Here is a 16,043-nt window from a genome sequence, read left to right as displayed (position 1 = left end):
GACATGTCCTCAACACGAGCCTTCCGTTTTGGCGTCCCTCAGAGTTCAATTTTGCGGCCTCTGCTTTTTGTTGTATACATTGATGTCCCGCCCCAGTGGGCCATTAATATCTAACATTAATGTTAGCATTAATATCTAACCAACTGATCTGATCAGGTCGGTTAATTAATGGCTATTTACCACGTGCAAAAATGTTTCCTTAGTCTGATAACGATATCCTCCATTTGAAAAACAGGGATTGGGCATGACAAGTTTAATAAAAAAATGATTTTATTTACCATTTAACAATTAGCCAGTTGTTTAAACAGTTTATCTTGTGTTAACAGATTGGTCTGGCCGTAGGAGATATTGAATCCGTTCAGCGAAACGCTGAGCTGAAACTTTTGGCAATCGAGGTAGGGTTTTGAAATTCAAACGAATAATTTTCAAATGAGGCAAGAGTCTCAAATAATACAAAGGCGCACGACTTTTTTTAACAATTGGGCATGACATACATGGAGTCCATTACCGCCCGCAAATAGCAGGTGCTAGTCGAGACAGGTACAGGGGTACAGCAGTCACTGGTAAATTAGAATGGTTAACTCAAAATAAATCAGTAAATATAGCTAATAAATATTATTTACAAAATCAACAATTTGTAACTTACAGTTACCCGGTATATATAACTGCAAAACTGAATTAAACGATTCATTGCTATTTTCGGAAGAAGAATAGGCGCTTCATCATAATCGTCCTTGGCCTCTAATGATCAAAAGCAACATGTTATTGGTATGTTTTTTAAAAGCTCTCTTGGGGAGTTTATTGAGCTCATCGCGAATAGAGTTCCAAGCAATAACAACAAATGCATGCACACTTGAACTTCCTATCTCAGTTTCTATTCACAAATACTTCAATGGCAATGCTTGAACTGATTAAATCTACAATTATTGTTATCATCATCGTTATCGTTATCAGTATCATTATCATTATAAAATAGGCCATGTTTCCAATTTTGCTTTACTTTTCTTATAGCAGTAGGGAGTACCCATAAACAGATAAATAAGAATGTATTGTAACCTTTCGATGCAAGAAATTTGAGATATGACAATAACCATTCGTATGTCGCCGGCAAAGCGCATGTTCGGCGCCATTTTTGACAATGAAAACTGCAAACAGAAGAAGAGCAGAAAGCACAAAGGAATTTAAATGAAGAAAGATCAAATTAGCCCTTATTCGAATCGATAAGAGTAGAAGGATGCTGAAGCATACTTATAGTTGTTTCCAAAGTGCACGCCATCGTGAAATAGCTTACTAAAATACGGTCACTTTACTTTCTCAAGTTGCTGATTTTAATGTGAAACGATCTTATGCTTACCTTCTGGCTTTCATTTAGATTGAAGATGTGTTTACATTTGAGCGACGTCTTCCAAATTGCTTCCTTCGCCGCATTCATAAACCAAGCATCACAAAATATCCCAACAAAAAGGTTTGTGGATGGCGAAAAGGAATCACGGTTAGTACAACTGGAGACAATTTACAGACAAACCACATCATCAGTCCCGGCTTCTGAAACAAAGTACTCAAATAGAAAACACCAGTTTTGTCGAGTTGTGAAACTACGTTTATATATATAATTTGAGGAGGAGCTTGGTAATGCGTTGATTGTTCGGGGAAAGTGCTAATTCCAGAGCGGCGAGTTAAGTAAAGCACTTACTGTAATCACCTGTGTTCGACAACGTGCGAAGAAGAGGTCTAGCACTATATATAGGCATGTGGCGTCGAATTGACAATGTCTGTCCAAAGTAAGACTAAAAGGGGAAAATACTTTATTACGGGTACAAAAACTCAGGAAAAATAGGACTGCGTATTGTTGTTTACTGACAAACATCCGTTAGGTTTTCTTAACTCAATATGCCAGACTGTTGAGAATATCAACAGAATTAGTCTCAAATCTTGCACATGCGCAGCTCTTGACATAACCCCTTTAAACGCTGCTCAGGCAAACAAACAAAAACAGACACTTCCAAACAAAGTTTCCCTGACAAGACAAATTTCCCACTATGATATTTATTTAGTTTTTAATTAACAGACTTTGCAGCATATAAGTTTAACGGCATGAAATTTGTGGTCTTTCAGCAAATTCGTCGTATGATATCTGGAATGAAGGACAATTCTTCTTTGGATGACGATGATGAAGGATGCTTGGAACAAACCGCTGCTGCCATGTCTAACAGAATTTACGCCCTGGAGCAAACGTAACTGCCCCATTTCTTATTGGAGAGCAGGCTGCCAATTGCCCCTCAGAATAATTTAACTCGATATAAAGAAGATTTCTACTTTTTACTTAGTCTTTAATACTAAAACGTCACTTCAGTTACAGGGCCTCACGTATTACTGACTAAACAACTGACTTTTTAGTGAGATTGGGGAATGGCGACAAACTTTGTCATGTACTCGTGACATGTTGATCATATCATTTCTCATTTCTTCACCGAGCTTAAAATTTACCATCATTCTTTATTTATCACATACATAACCTCAGTGGTTAGATTATCCGACCGTTGTACTGAAGGTCATAGGTTCAATTCCTGTCGATGACTCAGATTTTTTCCTTGTCTAGTGCTCGTGACATGTAGATCACATTATTTCTCACGCATACTTCCCTTTTACGGTGCACTTAAGCAAAACTAAGGACTCGTTGCCCTTTTAACAAAACTCTTTACAAGCTTGTTTCAAGTCGTTCTTATTCTATTTTATAATTCAAGATGATTTGCTAGTTTTACCCTACGCATATCTCTCAGACTGCGCGTATCATTTTTGAATTGACAATGACAAAAATTTTCGCTCCTTTTATGGTCGTTTTTATTGTTTTAAGGAAAGCGCCTTTATTGTTTGTAAAACTAATAATAGTTGTGATTACAACTCATTCCTTCCACCATTCCCAACTATATTTAACAAATTAAAAGATTGCATGGAAACGTCTGGTGTAAATCCCCCTATTTGTTTAACATTTGTTTTAGGGTTGATAGGTTGAACGTTAGCATCGATACGCAAACAGAAATGCTGGAAAACCTTGTCAGGATGCTCGTAGCTAAAGAGAAAGAAGCTCCCCAGCCATCAGCAGATATCAAGTTGTGAAGATTCCAAATACATGTCCGATCAAGAGAAAGAACTTGAAGACTAAATTTAGACTAAGACTATTAGACACCTGAAATTTTAAATTCTATTTTTAGTTTGATATATTATTTAAGTACAGGTGTATAAATGACGATAAGAGAAATAAAAATTGTGAATGAAATAGTTATTATTATAATTGTATTATTAATGATAGTATTACAGTGTAATAATCCTATAATAGTCTCACCTTATTGGTTATTATTTTCGCGTTTTTCGCGAATGTACAAAATCGCAAAATTAATACCCATATAGAAAATTCAAATAACAATTAACACGTAACAGGAACGATACGTACCCGTCAGATAAACACAATTTGCTAAACTAGTTTTACTGGTAAGTGCCATATGTTATATCTTCCGTTGTGAAATAACGTTAGTTTGCAAAGATTTCAAACATTGCTTGTTTCACTTTATCTAAGGTTCAGACTTTTTAAGAAAAAGAAAATGAAGTTGAGAACGCTTACATCGCGAAATTTAATGCCTTGTTTTTCAAATTTGCCTGTTAAAATCGCGAAATTAAGTACCAATGAGGTAATTGAACTTACCGTCGGTCTCAGGTTTTGGACGCTTTACCCGCTTAATAAGGTTATGTTCATATGTAAACTTAAGCCTTAGAAATTATAGAAAAACTAAAGTCTGGGAAATTATGGCTGAAATAATATTTTTTTAGTAGTCGCAAAACGCGTGTTTTCATGATCGTGATGTCTATTTGTATAAATCCTATGACAGTTGTAGTTAATACTGGAAAGGGCCTTGCTCGGCTCAATACCAAATGTTGAAATGTCTCCTTTAGAGTTTTTCAAAACTCCTTTTTGTAATAGCATTTTTATTTCTCTACAACAGCAGAGGAAATTGAAACTGAAAGTAATAAACTTAAATGTAGCAAAGCTACTGGTTCTTTTAGTGTACCAGTCACTATTTTCAAAATTTTGAAAACTGTTATATCCAAGCCTCTAGAGGTTCTGTTCAATGCCTCCTTTGAGACTGGTATAGTGCCACGACAGCTTTAGATAAGCAAATGTAATACCAGTTAATAAAAAGGGATCCCAGCCCTGTTTATCCAGTTATCGACTAATCTCTTTGTTGTCTGTTTTTAATAAATTGCTTGAAGAGCTTAATATGTGCAATAGATCTCGATTAGTTGATTTCCTTGAAAAGAAAAAAAAGTATTCTTTGATAATCAATTTGGTTTTAGGGCCAAGCATTCCACTAATCATGCTGTTCTTAGTATTGTTGATAAAATTCAAAGGGCAATTGACGAGAGGGATTTTTCTTGTGGTATATTTTTGGACAGTACGGCATTTGACACCATAAATCATGAGATGTTGTTAAAAAAAAATTGAATGAGTTCTGTGGCATATGTGGCATTGCAAATCGGTGGTTTAGCTCATAATCTTGTAAATCGTCTGCAAACTGTTACTAACAGTAAACGGTGTAACTTATATCGCTGTTGATATTTCATGCGGGGTTCAGTCCTTAGACCGATATTTTTCTTGTTACATTTAAGGACCTTCACCACTGTTCTAATTTTTTTGATTTTCATTTATTTGCAGATGACACTAATTTATTCCCCAAGTGGTTTAACACGCATGTAAATCACAAATGAATGGGCATTAATCATGAGTGCGCTCTTACGTTCTTTTCATGATAAGAAATAACAATTGAGTTTACTACGAGTATATTAAACAAAAAGTTTTAAACTAAACCATAGCGTTTGTGCTATCTATTTTCTTTCCTAGTAGAGCCGGGGTATACACCTGAAAAGATAATACGTCATGCATTTGTAGACACACACCATTGTGTTTAATTTTCAGTTCCGACTCATGGCTTTTCTTACTATTGTAAAAGAAAACATCGAGTAAGAACATCATCGATTTTGTTCTGATACGCATACTCTTTTCTACTACACAAAAACTTTTCTTTAAGCCCAAAGCCATACTGATCAACGAGTGACCGTTACGTAAGGGCTTTTCTTTCTACGTTTACTTGTGATCATTACTGTTTTAATTAGTGTTAGGTTTAAAATAAATGATTGAATCTTAAAAATTTATGATTATTGAAATGAACCTTGTTTAAAAACTATTTTGACTGGTAGGGGTCATTTTCACCGTTAAAGTAAGAGTACATCAGTGAATGCTCAGTAGTAATCGAAGTCTATGCACCTTGCTTTAGTCAAGAGTTTTGTTGATGCCGCCAAATACTTCTTCAATGAAACTTCAAAATTAAGAACGTTATTTGTCAAAGTCTCTATCTCACTCTAATTTTGACAAATTATGCCGTATTTACACGATCTCAAAGCTGTATTTAAACTTCTATTTTCCTTGCGTAAATTTCCAATGATTTTTCATGAAAGTGATTTCAGTAAAATAAACATAACAGAGCTTCTATATTCTTTAATTTCTCGAAAGTTTACATGTGATTCCAACAGCTGGGTTGATGTGGATCTCGCCTTTTCGGTTTCACACCATACTTTCAGCCTTGGTCCTTGGTTATGACCTTTTTAAAATTATTCACTAACTGATAAACATTTGGGTAAGTTTTAAGCTGTTTCACACCTACTTATTAGAAGTTGTTTCAGCATTGATTCTATGATAATTATTTAAAGACAATTCTTTGAAGTCAGTCACTTAAATTTAGGGAAACAGAAAATTTCACTCATTTTTCAATGCTTGCTTGCCAAGTTACTTACTTTCAAGTAACTGTTATTTATAAGTGCTACTTTGGATTACAATGAAAAAAAGTGATTTTCTTCAGTTAAGTGAGAACGTTTTCACAGAGAATCAGGAAGGCCAAAAATGCTGCTGATATTTTTCTTTCTCTTTTGAATTTCTTACTATAGATTTGTTCAAATCGTTTTGAGAACATATTTCGTTTTTCTTGTAAAAGATGTCAAAAATGCAATACAAAATAAAAAGAGTCAAATTTCAAATTTCAATTCAATTTAACAAATTATGAATGGCTAATTAAAACTAGATAGTGAAAACATCAGAATGCCAATATCGCCACTGTGAAAACTGTTATTAATTCTTGCTGACACTCAGGGGTTTTAAGACCATTCTGCTGGATTTATTCCGGCAAATTGAACACGAATAGTTAACACAAGATTCACTAGCTCCAACGGAATAGCTTTAGTTATTTCATTCCAATTTACACTTTGCTCCAGAGTAAATGATCTAATCAGCAGTGGACGAGCAGGGAGCTTTTTTGATACAGATTACTCAAAATTCAGTATAATATAAATCGATGCAAACTTCACCCTATAGTATGCATAAAATTCAGTTTTTCTAATTTTTAGTTTCTTCCAGTCTTCTTTTCTCATTGCTAGCTGCTCATCATCAACTCAGTATTGTTGCTCGGCACATGTGTCCAAGATCGCAGGGCTTTTCTCCAAAATATGTTTAATTAATTAAACCATGTTAACTTTTAAAAAAATATATTAAAATCAGAAGAGCGAAACTGAAACTGGCTTTATATACTGATTTTAAGCCCTAACCAGCGTGCTTTCATTCCTGCTAAAAATCAGTAAGAGGCTTTTATGAAGAAACAATTTGAGAATGAGTTTAAGTAATCAGGTTTTAGAGTAATGCCGTATTCACACCAACGAACGCAACATGTTATTTAAACCGAATCATGTTAACAACTGAATGAAACTAAGTAACAGATCGCAACTGCTATATTAATTCGTTCGACGCGTTTGCCGTACGACCGGTTCTTGTTTCCATAGCCTTATTAGAAATAAAGCCGAGGGGCTCTGACGAGAATGTCGATTTAACGCCATTTTTGTCGTTTTCTTGCCTGTTGTCAAAAGCCATCTCTAGAGAAAAATTTTGCTTTCGAGCTGCTACCGCACTGGGATCTCTGTGACCTTTTTTCTCGAGTCTGCTCGAATATCCGCCTGAAAATGAAGTCCAGTACTTTCCTTTGCCCCCCCCCCCCCAAGCCCCAAAAGATCTTCTTGAACCTAAGCTTTACTGTATGTTGCCCAGACTACTTCCCACCATCCTGAATTTCTTGACACTAAAAGAGATCCAGAGAACCACGAGATCGGACACTTTAACTTTCTTCAACTGACTGCAACTGACTATAGAAGAAAAGCTTTCCATAGGACTTTTTAGTTCTAGTTCGATATCCTTCAACGACAACGCAATCGTAAGAAACTTCTATCCCAAACAATTTCACTCTTCGAAGCTTTTTCAAAGATTTGCCGCCAACTTGAAGTGAATTTGCGTATGATTTTCTTTAACCATAAGAACCGCGCTCGACCTGTAGTCAAGCATATCATTCTGATTACAATGTAACTGAGACAACAAACTAAACGTTACTGATCATTTTCAATCCTTCTAAGTTGGTCTAAATCTTGCGAACGTAGAAGCCGAGGATGACTTGTAGCCTTTATTATAACTCTGGCACAATAAGCCTTCTTCACCTTTTTAATTTTAACACTAACAAAAACGTTGCCTGCGTGCAGACGTCTCCTATTTCCTTTGCCGCACGCAGAAAAGGGACGGCGTCCCTTTTCCGTGTGCAACAAAGGAAATAGGAGACGTCTGCACGCAGGGGAACAAAAACATAGAAGGGGTATGACAACATTACGTATAGAAATTTTATGGTTTTTAATACAACAAAACATAATCGTCTGAACAAGGCTGTATTAGGAGGTGGCATTTGAATTTTGTTTTGGATCTTCTCTTAAAAATTCTTTAATTTTCATTTTCTAGCTCAAAAAAAGTAATCACGTTTTTCGAGAAAAATTCTACCAAAATGCTAAAATAGTGCTTTTAATGCTTTTCTACCCACTAAAACACTTTTAAAAACATGCTAGCATAATGCGCAAAATCAAGTAAAGGCTATTTCTTCGTTAACCTTGTTGATTTGTTAGTTGTTGTCACAATTTTTTATGTTGAACTAAAATACCTTTTGTCACATAATGCACGTTTCATAATGTCAAACCTGAAGTATCCTGTTCATAATCAGGGGAAGACGCCGGCTATCTTCTTTATAATGATGTTGACAAATTTCTAAATATTATTGATCTTTGACATAAGTACCGTTAAACCTTAAACGTGAAAAAACCTGACTGTGAATTTTAAAGTTACGGCTGAAGCATAGATACGTCCAATGTAGCCATGTAATCGGCATTTCTCCGTAAATCGTGCCCAGAGAAAAATGATGATAAGGTTTCAAATACGCCCTATCCTATTTAGCATTTGCCGCCGTTAGAGCAGTATAAAACATGCCCATCGATATATACAGCTGTTTGAGCTAACAGCAACAAGGTTTCGTTGGTATATATTTCAGGTAAATTAAATATTATTTTTCGCGTCCGACAAACTGTATCACAAGCGGAATATAGCTCGCTAATGGGTCATTAGAAACACTCTGACTGGAAAGTACATGTATGAAGGCTAATAGTACCAAGGGAACTGTGGTATTTATTTATGAATTTGCAGTTACTAAACACTATTCTTTTTAATTTTCATTGTATATCGGGGCGTTTGGTAACAATTGCATTGCACCTTGTTTATCATTTTGGGGCCGCGATTGTTTTAACATTATAATGGTTATCATCAGTTTAAATGTGAATACTTATCCTAACTAGACGTACGATACATGAGATGTTAGGTAAAAACTTGGAAAATTTCATTTTTTTTCCTGAGAGAACAACTAGAACATTTTTCACTTGACCTCCGCTATCACGTGCTGCCTGTGACTTTTTCCAGCTGCTGTTTGTATTTTCTTCTGTTTGTTCATGCTAAAATAATCCTACCCATACCTAAATTCTGTCGTTTTACCCGTTTAACAGTAGGTCATATAAAATCAAATTGTTTTTATGGGATAGAGGTAAGTTTTGGAATTATTATTTGCGTTACTCTTAAGGTGGCTCCGTAATTAATACAAGAGGGTTTAGCTGTCACAAATTTTCCGTCATAACTTTTTCGATTTTAACGCGATGGCTACAAAACTTTACAAAAAACAACGGATATCACTCGGCAATAATACGAAATATTCCGATTTCATTGATGGTAAATATTTCTTGAGAAATTAGCGCTTAAAAGGACAATACTGTTCAAAGAAAATCGCGTCTAGTAAAAAATTTTGCTGATATTTTTTACTGAAATTTCTGGTATCGGCTTTAATTGATATAATAAATATGCCGTAGGAATTTCAGAAAAATCGTTGGAGCAGAAGTCCGTAACTAAAAGTCGCTCAAAATTCAGCTGTGAAATTGTTTTGGAATTTCAAAAATAAATTACTATCAGGAAGAAGGAGCCACCAGTTTGAATTTCGGGACAAGTAAATTCAACGGTTGCTAATTCTTAAAACAAAAGCCGATTGCCTATCGTGCTATTCTTTAAAAGGTACTTTTTAGTTTTAGATGCACTATAAATTGCTCCAAACTTTGCTCTGACGTCGAATGACTTGTTCCTCGATATTTTTAAAATATCCCTTGGCAGTTTTGGTCCAAACTCCTGCTACATACATTTTGATGTATTGCAATGCATCCTCAATTGCTTTTCCTGCTGTACGTTGTTTCCAATTCAGGAAAAAGATCTTGGGATTGTAAGCTACCTTGTATCGAAGCTCAGATAGAACTGTCCAGCACCTTTGTTTATGACTAGAAAATGAGCACGAGCGGCAGCTCTGCGAGGAATTCGCACGTCAGGCAGGGGGGACGAATGACAATGATGCCCATTTCTGTGAACCGATCTGTATAAACATGTATTGCAGAGCAAAACATAATAATCAATAAGAAAAATACCCATTCATTGAAGGAGGGAGTGACAAAAATTTCAGAGTTGTAAATTTATTCACGGGCAGTATTTTTGCGATAATTTTATTTTGCACTGTGGTGTTAATCGGTTCACAGGCATGGTCATCATTGTCGTATGTCCCCCCTGGGTGAGGTGCGAATTCCTCGCAGAACTGCCGCTCGTGCTCATTTTGTAGTCATAAACAAAGGTGCTGGGCAGTTCTATCTGAGCTCTGATACGAGGTAGCGTCCAATCTCAATACTTTTTTCCTGAGTTGGAAGCAAAAAACAGCAGTAAAAATCGTTAAAAATGCATTGCAATACATCAAAATGTACGCAGCAGGAGTTTGAGCCAAAACTGCCAAGGGATTTTTTAAAACTTTCGAAGAACAAGTCATTCTACTTCAGAGCAAGGTTTTGAGCAATTTATAGTGCTTCTAAAACTAAAATGTACCTTTTAAAGAATAGCACGATAGGCAATCGGCTTTTGTTTTAAGAATTAGCAACCGTTGAATTTACTTGTCCCGAAAATTCAATCTGGTGGCTCCTTTTTCCTGATAGTAATTTATTTTTGAAATTCCAAAACAATTTCACAGCTGAATTTTGAGCGACTTTTAGTTACGGACTTCTGCTCCAACGATTTTTCTGAAATTCCTACGGCATATTTATTATATCAATTAAAGCCGATACCAGAAATTTCAGTAAAAAATATCAGCAAAATTTTTTACTAGACGCGATTTTCTTTGAACAGTATTGTCCTTTTAAGCGCTAATTTCTCAAGAAATATTTACCATCAATGAAATCGGAATATTTCATATTATTGCCGAATGATATCTGTTGTTCTTTGCAAAGTTTCGCAGCCATCGCGTTAAAAACCAAAAAGTTATGACGGAAAATTTGTGACAGCAAAATGCTCTAGTATTAATTATGGAGCCACCTTAAAAAAAAATGATAAACAGTTTTATATACAGCTTTTCACCGTGAGTGGGTCCTCTGGCAATATGAAAGAGCCAGATTTTAATTCCCAGGATCAACGAAGGCGTTATATTTATCGAATTAGTTTTTAGTAACAATAAATAGTTAATGCTTCAACGCGCGCTTTCCTGTATATTCTTCCGATAGTTCTTTTCGGTGAAAAGGGGGTAAAAAAGGGTTGGGAGATTCAATATTTGTCAGCAAGATTAACATCATCATGAAATTAACCCTCCCTGAAATTAAGGTATTGGAAAATGAACGCGAACTTAGTGGAAAACGACAGTCACTATTAACGCGAAAGAGGAATAACATTGTAAAATGAAGGAAATTAACGCCGGCGACGTTCTCAAAGAAACCGAAACTTTTTGAGACAACAGGAGCAAAGTGAAACGTATAATCCGAAAGGGAAACTTTGTTCGCGCGTGGATCTTTCCCTAAAGGTAATTAGGGGGTCAAGCGAAGATAAACTACGATATCTGGTCACTTCGAGGTTTCTTGACAGTTTCACTCTTACCGATTGGCTGGTCTCCACCCTGATAAGATACTCCTCATTCATAGGGGTCCAGGATGTCAGAAGAGCACTGAGAATTTGGTGCCAAAATAATGGAAATTAAGGTCGCGGAAATTAACGCTCCACTTTATAAACGACGCAAAAATTAACGCGACTTAAATTAACGCGAACTTCAATTTCATGAAACGTCAATTTCTTTGTGACAAGATGAGATTCAGAAAAAAAGCTTGGTACAAATGACCAGAACACATACCACTGAAGCTGTTTAAAGCTTGTTTTTTCTTGGGGACGTTGATTTTTTTTGTCGATGGTTAGCCTGTCACACCCATTTCCCATTTTCCCATTACACATGTAGGAGGATCAAATGGGGTGAACATGGGACCTATGCAACTTTGCCTACCCTCATTCCCTGACAACAGCAACCCCATTCAAATCGCAGAACCTTTTTAAAGCGAGGGCACTGGGTTCGAATTTACTCCAACCAAAAGGACACTGAGTGTATCTCAGCTTCCAATATTAGAGCCCGAATATGAAACCCGCCCCTCCCCACCCCCACCAGTTTCATGACAGTACTCTATTTCTCTTCCGTCCTCCCATCCCTGACATTTTACGGGCCTTTTCCCCCGAGCTTAGCAAGGCTCTGCGATACACGTACTTCTATACTAATATTAGGATTATTTACTTCATGATTACGCGTCTTATACAGTAGACATAGAGGTTTAAGTGCACGTAAACGGTAATGTTTGATTGGCGATTGCTTTTTTCGCATTTCTTTCAGAGATACAATGGCAAAGATTATTTTCTCATTACTGGCAATGGCACTGCTGGCATATTTGATCTCTCCGGGTGATGCTTGGTCGAGAAGGCGTGTTAAAATCAGATTTCCACCAATCAGAATCAGAATACCACCAATACCGGCTACAACCAAGGCCCCGATTACTACAAAACAACCGCCGACTACAAAGGCGCCCACCACAACTACACCACCTCCGACGACAACAACACCACCTCCGACGACAACAACACAGCCACCGACGACAACAACAGAGCCACCCACGACTACTACACAGCTGCCGACGACAACAGAGCCATCGACGACAACAGAGCCACCGACGACAACAGAGCCACCGACGACTACTACACAGCCGCCGACGACAACAGAGCCACCGACGACTACTACACAGCCGCCGACGACAACAACAGAACCACCGACGACAGCAACAGAGCCGCCGACGACAACTACACAGCCGGAGACAACAACAACAGAGCCGTCAACGACCGCTACTCAGTCACCGACAACAGAGCCATCCACAACGGCTGCCCAACTTGGGACAACGGAGCCTCCAATTTCGATTGATCTTGACTTAGTTGATCAGTGTGAAGATTGAATACCTTTATTTTTATTTATAACTTTCAGTATGCAGTCCACCAATTTCCAGTCAAAGGAGAGTTTATATACAGTGTTTCTTTAAAGGGTGCAAATATAAATAAAATGGGTGTATCAATTCAAAGCAACATGTTGCGTTAAACGTCACTTTTTTTGGTTGCTTGGTAACGCTGGCGTAGTTATTCTGATTTTTAGTTACTGTATGTATCTCCTGTTTGTTTTTCTCTCTTTTTAATCAAAATACAATTGACTAATGCAATGTTCCAGCGTGATTTCGTTACCTATGTTGCACGTTTTCAGTGAAACTGGAAAGTTTGTTATTGTGAACCCACGAAAGTGTGAACGCCAAAAATATTTAAGGAATGTCATTGTATTGCAAGAAAAGCCAATAAGGGATGAGAAAACTAAACCGCAAACAGCAACCACAGTGAGTTTGTGGTTTTGAGTTTCATTCGCGTGTCCTGAACTTTATGCGGTGATCGGTCACCACACAATCAACATTCCTGAAATTTTTCAGGTGTGCTCGGTTTTCTGTGTTTGACAATAACTTGAAAAATATTTTGACAAATCTGAAATTTCATATTGAATGATTCAAGATGGTGGTAGAGATGACGTCACAGAGCTACAGGCGAATTACTTTAAACAATCTTTTCAGAAAACCGTTTCCGACATAACATAAACCCATGCGGTTCTTTGCTGGAGTCACGCTTTTCACTATCGTGCCACTACCCTTCTTGCACTGAGCAAATGAAAAGTTAGAGACTGATCTCACTGATTCCCAGGCTTGCCGTGATATATATATATCTAGCAAATTTTTGGAAACCAACCTAACGAAATTTGTAGTCATTTGGGTGAAAGGCGTCAAAAGGCAGGTTTCTTAAGCCCGATAAGCTCCAAAATCACAGTAACGAAGGAAAAGGAAAGGAGAATAAAAAAGAGCGAAGAGAGGAAAGGAAGGCAAGAAAAAAGCAATGCCCGCACTCCTAGTTTTTATAATAGCTACTTTGGAGATAGTTTTTGGCCAAAAAATAACCGTTTCACGCAAATGGTCCATTTGGCGATAACGTAGTTATCAAAAATCCGGCCAGATATATGAATCAAGGGACCGTTTGTCCGTCCGTCCACATTGTCCGACGTCCATTATTTACTTGTAAACCGGGGTGACATTTTGCATTCAAGCGCCCACGCGTTTTAGTGATCGCATGGCCAACCTGACTTTTAGAGTGAATAAGACTACAAAGCTGTGTCTATATACGCTGACGTGGATAACCGAGAAGGAGCTACAATCTTGGACAAAGTAAAATGGAACAGCGAACCCCCATCCCCGCCCCCCGCCCCCCCCCCCTCCCCCCCAAATCAAGGATGAAGCCGCGCGAAGGGCAAAAACGCGCCATTTTCCCCTCCTTGATCTGGGGGGAGGGGGGGTTTAGGTTTTCCATTTATTTTGTCCAAGATTGTAGCTAAAGCGAGAGGAAAATGCAAGGGAGACTGATTTCGTTGAAAAAAAAAACAACATGAACACTTTTTTAGTGGCGATAAGAAAATGAGAAATGCAGTATAGCGACCAGCAAGGTGAAAAGGAGCAGTAGTGCAGAAAAAAAGTGAACATGACCACAAGCAACATATTTTTTTGTGTGAGCACATGTGAATTTAGTGGTGAGCACATACCACGGATGGATTCATTTGCAACATACGCGTATAGCTGTCGCATTTACCTGTTGGAATTTTTCATTGTTTTTAAGCTTAAAAACGTGTAAGTAGGAAGTTTCACGTTGTTCTCTTGCAACAACAACGGCAAAGAAATGTACAGAAAAGTGTGCCTCAAGGCAAATGAAGTTGTTGTTTTGCTAATTAGACCTACCGTAAATATTGATTTTTTGTCGTTCTGGTTGCCGTAGCCTTTTAGCATTATATTTTTTAGGATAAATACTGAGTGTACTTTCTTGTTTAAAAAAAACGATAACATTTCACACACTTGACATTTTTATGTTAGAATGGCCTTACAGTTTGCTTGCAGATTATTTTTCCTATAATCACACTGTAATTTCAATAAATTTGAATAAATTATTTAAATTAGTTTATCTAAGAGAGCTTCCCTTTTAGCCTTTAGTTAGCTACCTCTATATATTTATTCAGAACTGAGTTTTTTCGCACCTTTAAAAATTTGATTGCAATTAGATTTTCCCAGTTATGATTGCAGCTGTGTTGCTTACATAAGTTAAAAATTGAGCTCGGAGTTCAAGGACCGGTTTTGCGGATCAGTGAGGAAGCGAGAAAGTTGAATCTAAGGTAAGTTTCAGGGGTTTAAATATCCAATGGTTCCTTCGAGGTTGTTTCATTGAGTTGGAGGAGAATGATTCTCTAGTTTTATGAAAGCAAAAAACGCGGATCTCAATGGGGTTTAACTGTCAACTGTCAAACGGCCTAAAAATTTACCGTCAACCGTCAAAAAAGGTTATTTTTTTTACCATCGATCGTAAAAAATGCAGGTTAAGAAACAGTCGTCAAAAAGTTTGAACATATTTCAAATCTTTTATCTCCTCCGAATTCCGGCTCCCGTAGAGTATATCTAAACTGCAAAAACCAGTTCCCATGTTCTCAAAAACACTCTTTTTAGACATTACAATACCTTACAACCTGCTTATATCTGAAAATATTTCGATATTTTAAGAATGAAAGGCCAAGACAACCTTCAAAGCACATCAGTTAAAATTAATAGAGAAGTTAATATTTACATCAACTTTTGGACTACATTTCCTCTTAATAACAAAGCTCTAAAATTCAACCGTCAGCCTACTCTGGGTATCAGAGGTTTTTTTCGCGTGCGGCGGGAATTTTCGTTGTTGGCCGAAGGCCGACACCAAAAACCGCGCTAGAAAAGTTTCTGGAAACCAGGGTACCGTCAGCCGTCAAAACTGCATTGAAAAAAATAAACCGTCAAAGCTACCACCCTATTGATTGTCGTGGGGTGAGCATTGTAACTGCGCTTAAATGAACCAACCCGTATAAACGCAGCTATCAGCTGAGCTAATTATAGATGTTCGAGACGAGCCTCGTTGTACGAAAAGAAAGCTTTAGTCTTGACTAAGGGAGCCAGCGGAGTGATCGAGCGGTTAGAGCGCTGGACTTGCAACAAGTTGAAGGCCCAGTGTTGATCACGTCCCGCCCTGAACACTAGCTGGAAATTCAAATCCTCCACCACGCTTCAGTAAATAGCCAACTGGTTTGCCTCTTGCCAGTCGGGATTCTTAACCCCATAATGTT

General features: G+C 37.3%; 1 protein-coding gene and 1 long non-coding RNA gene across 2 annotated transcripts in view; both read left to right on the top strand.

Moving 5' to 3' along the window:
* Positions 1–4,218, top strand: part of LOC140940354 (transient receptor potential cation channel subfamily A member 1-like) — a 32,670-nt gene extending 28,452 nt beyond the window's left edge. The window contains exons 28-31 of the mRNA XM_073389306.1: positions 327–395; positions 1,373–1,492; positions 2,116–2,234; positions 3,000–4,218. Of these exons, the coding sequence (XP_073245407.1) occupies positions 327–395; positions 1,373–1,492; positions 2,116–2,234; positions 3,000–3,117 (426 nt within the window). The 3' untranslated portion in view covers positions 3,118–4,218. The remainder of the gene's footprint in view (positions 1–326; positions 396–1,372; positions 1,493–2,115; positions 2,235–2,999) is intronic.
* A 1,334-nt stretch (positions 4,219–5,552) lies between these two features.
* LOC140941434 (uncharacterized) lies at positions 5,553–13,034 on the top strand. The gene is made up of 2 exons (XR_012166463.1): positions 5,553–5,687; positions 12,171–13,034. It is a non-coding gene; the product is annotated as an uncharacterized lncRNA (long non-coding RNA).
* Positions 13,035–16,043: the final 3,009 nt, after the last annotated feature.

The sequence above is a fragment of the Porites lutea genome, chromosome 6, assembly GCF_958299795.1.
Source record: "Porites lutea chromosome 6, jaPorLute2.1, whole genome shotgun sequence".
NCBI classification, from domain to species: Eukaryota; Metazoa; Cnidaria; class Anthozoa; order Scleractinia; family Poritidae; genus Porites; species Porites lutea.
The sequence above is the reverse complement of the archived record's forward strand: the minus strand, read 5'-3'. Positions and strand labels throughout refer to the sequence as shown.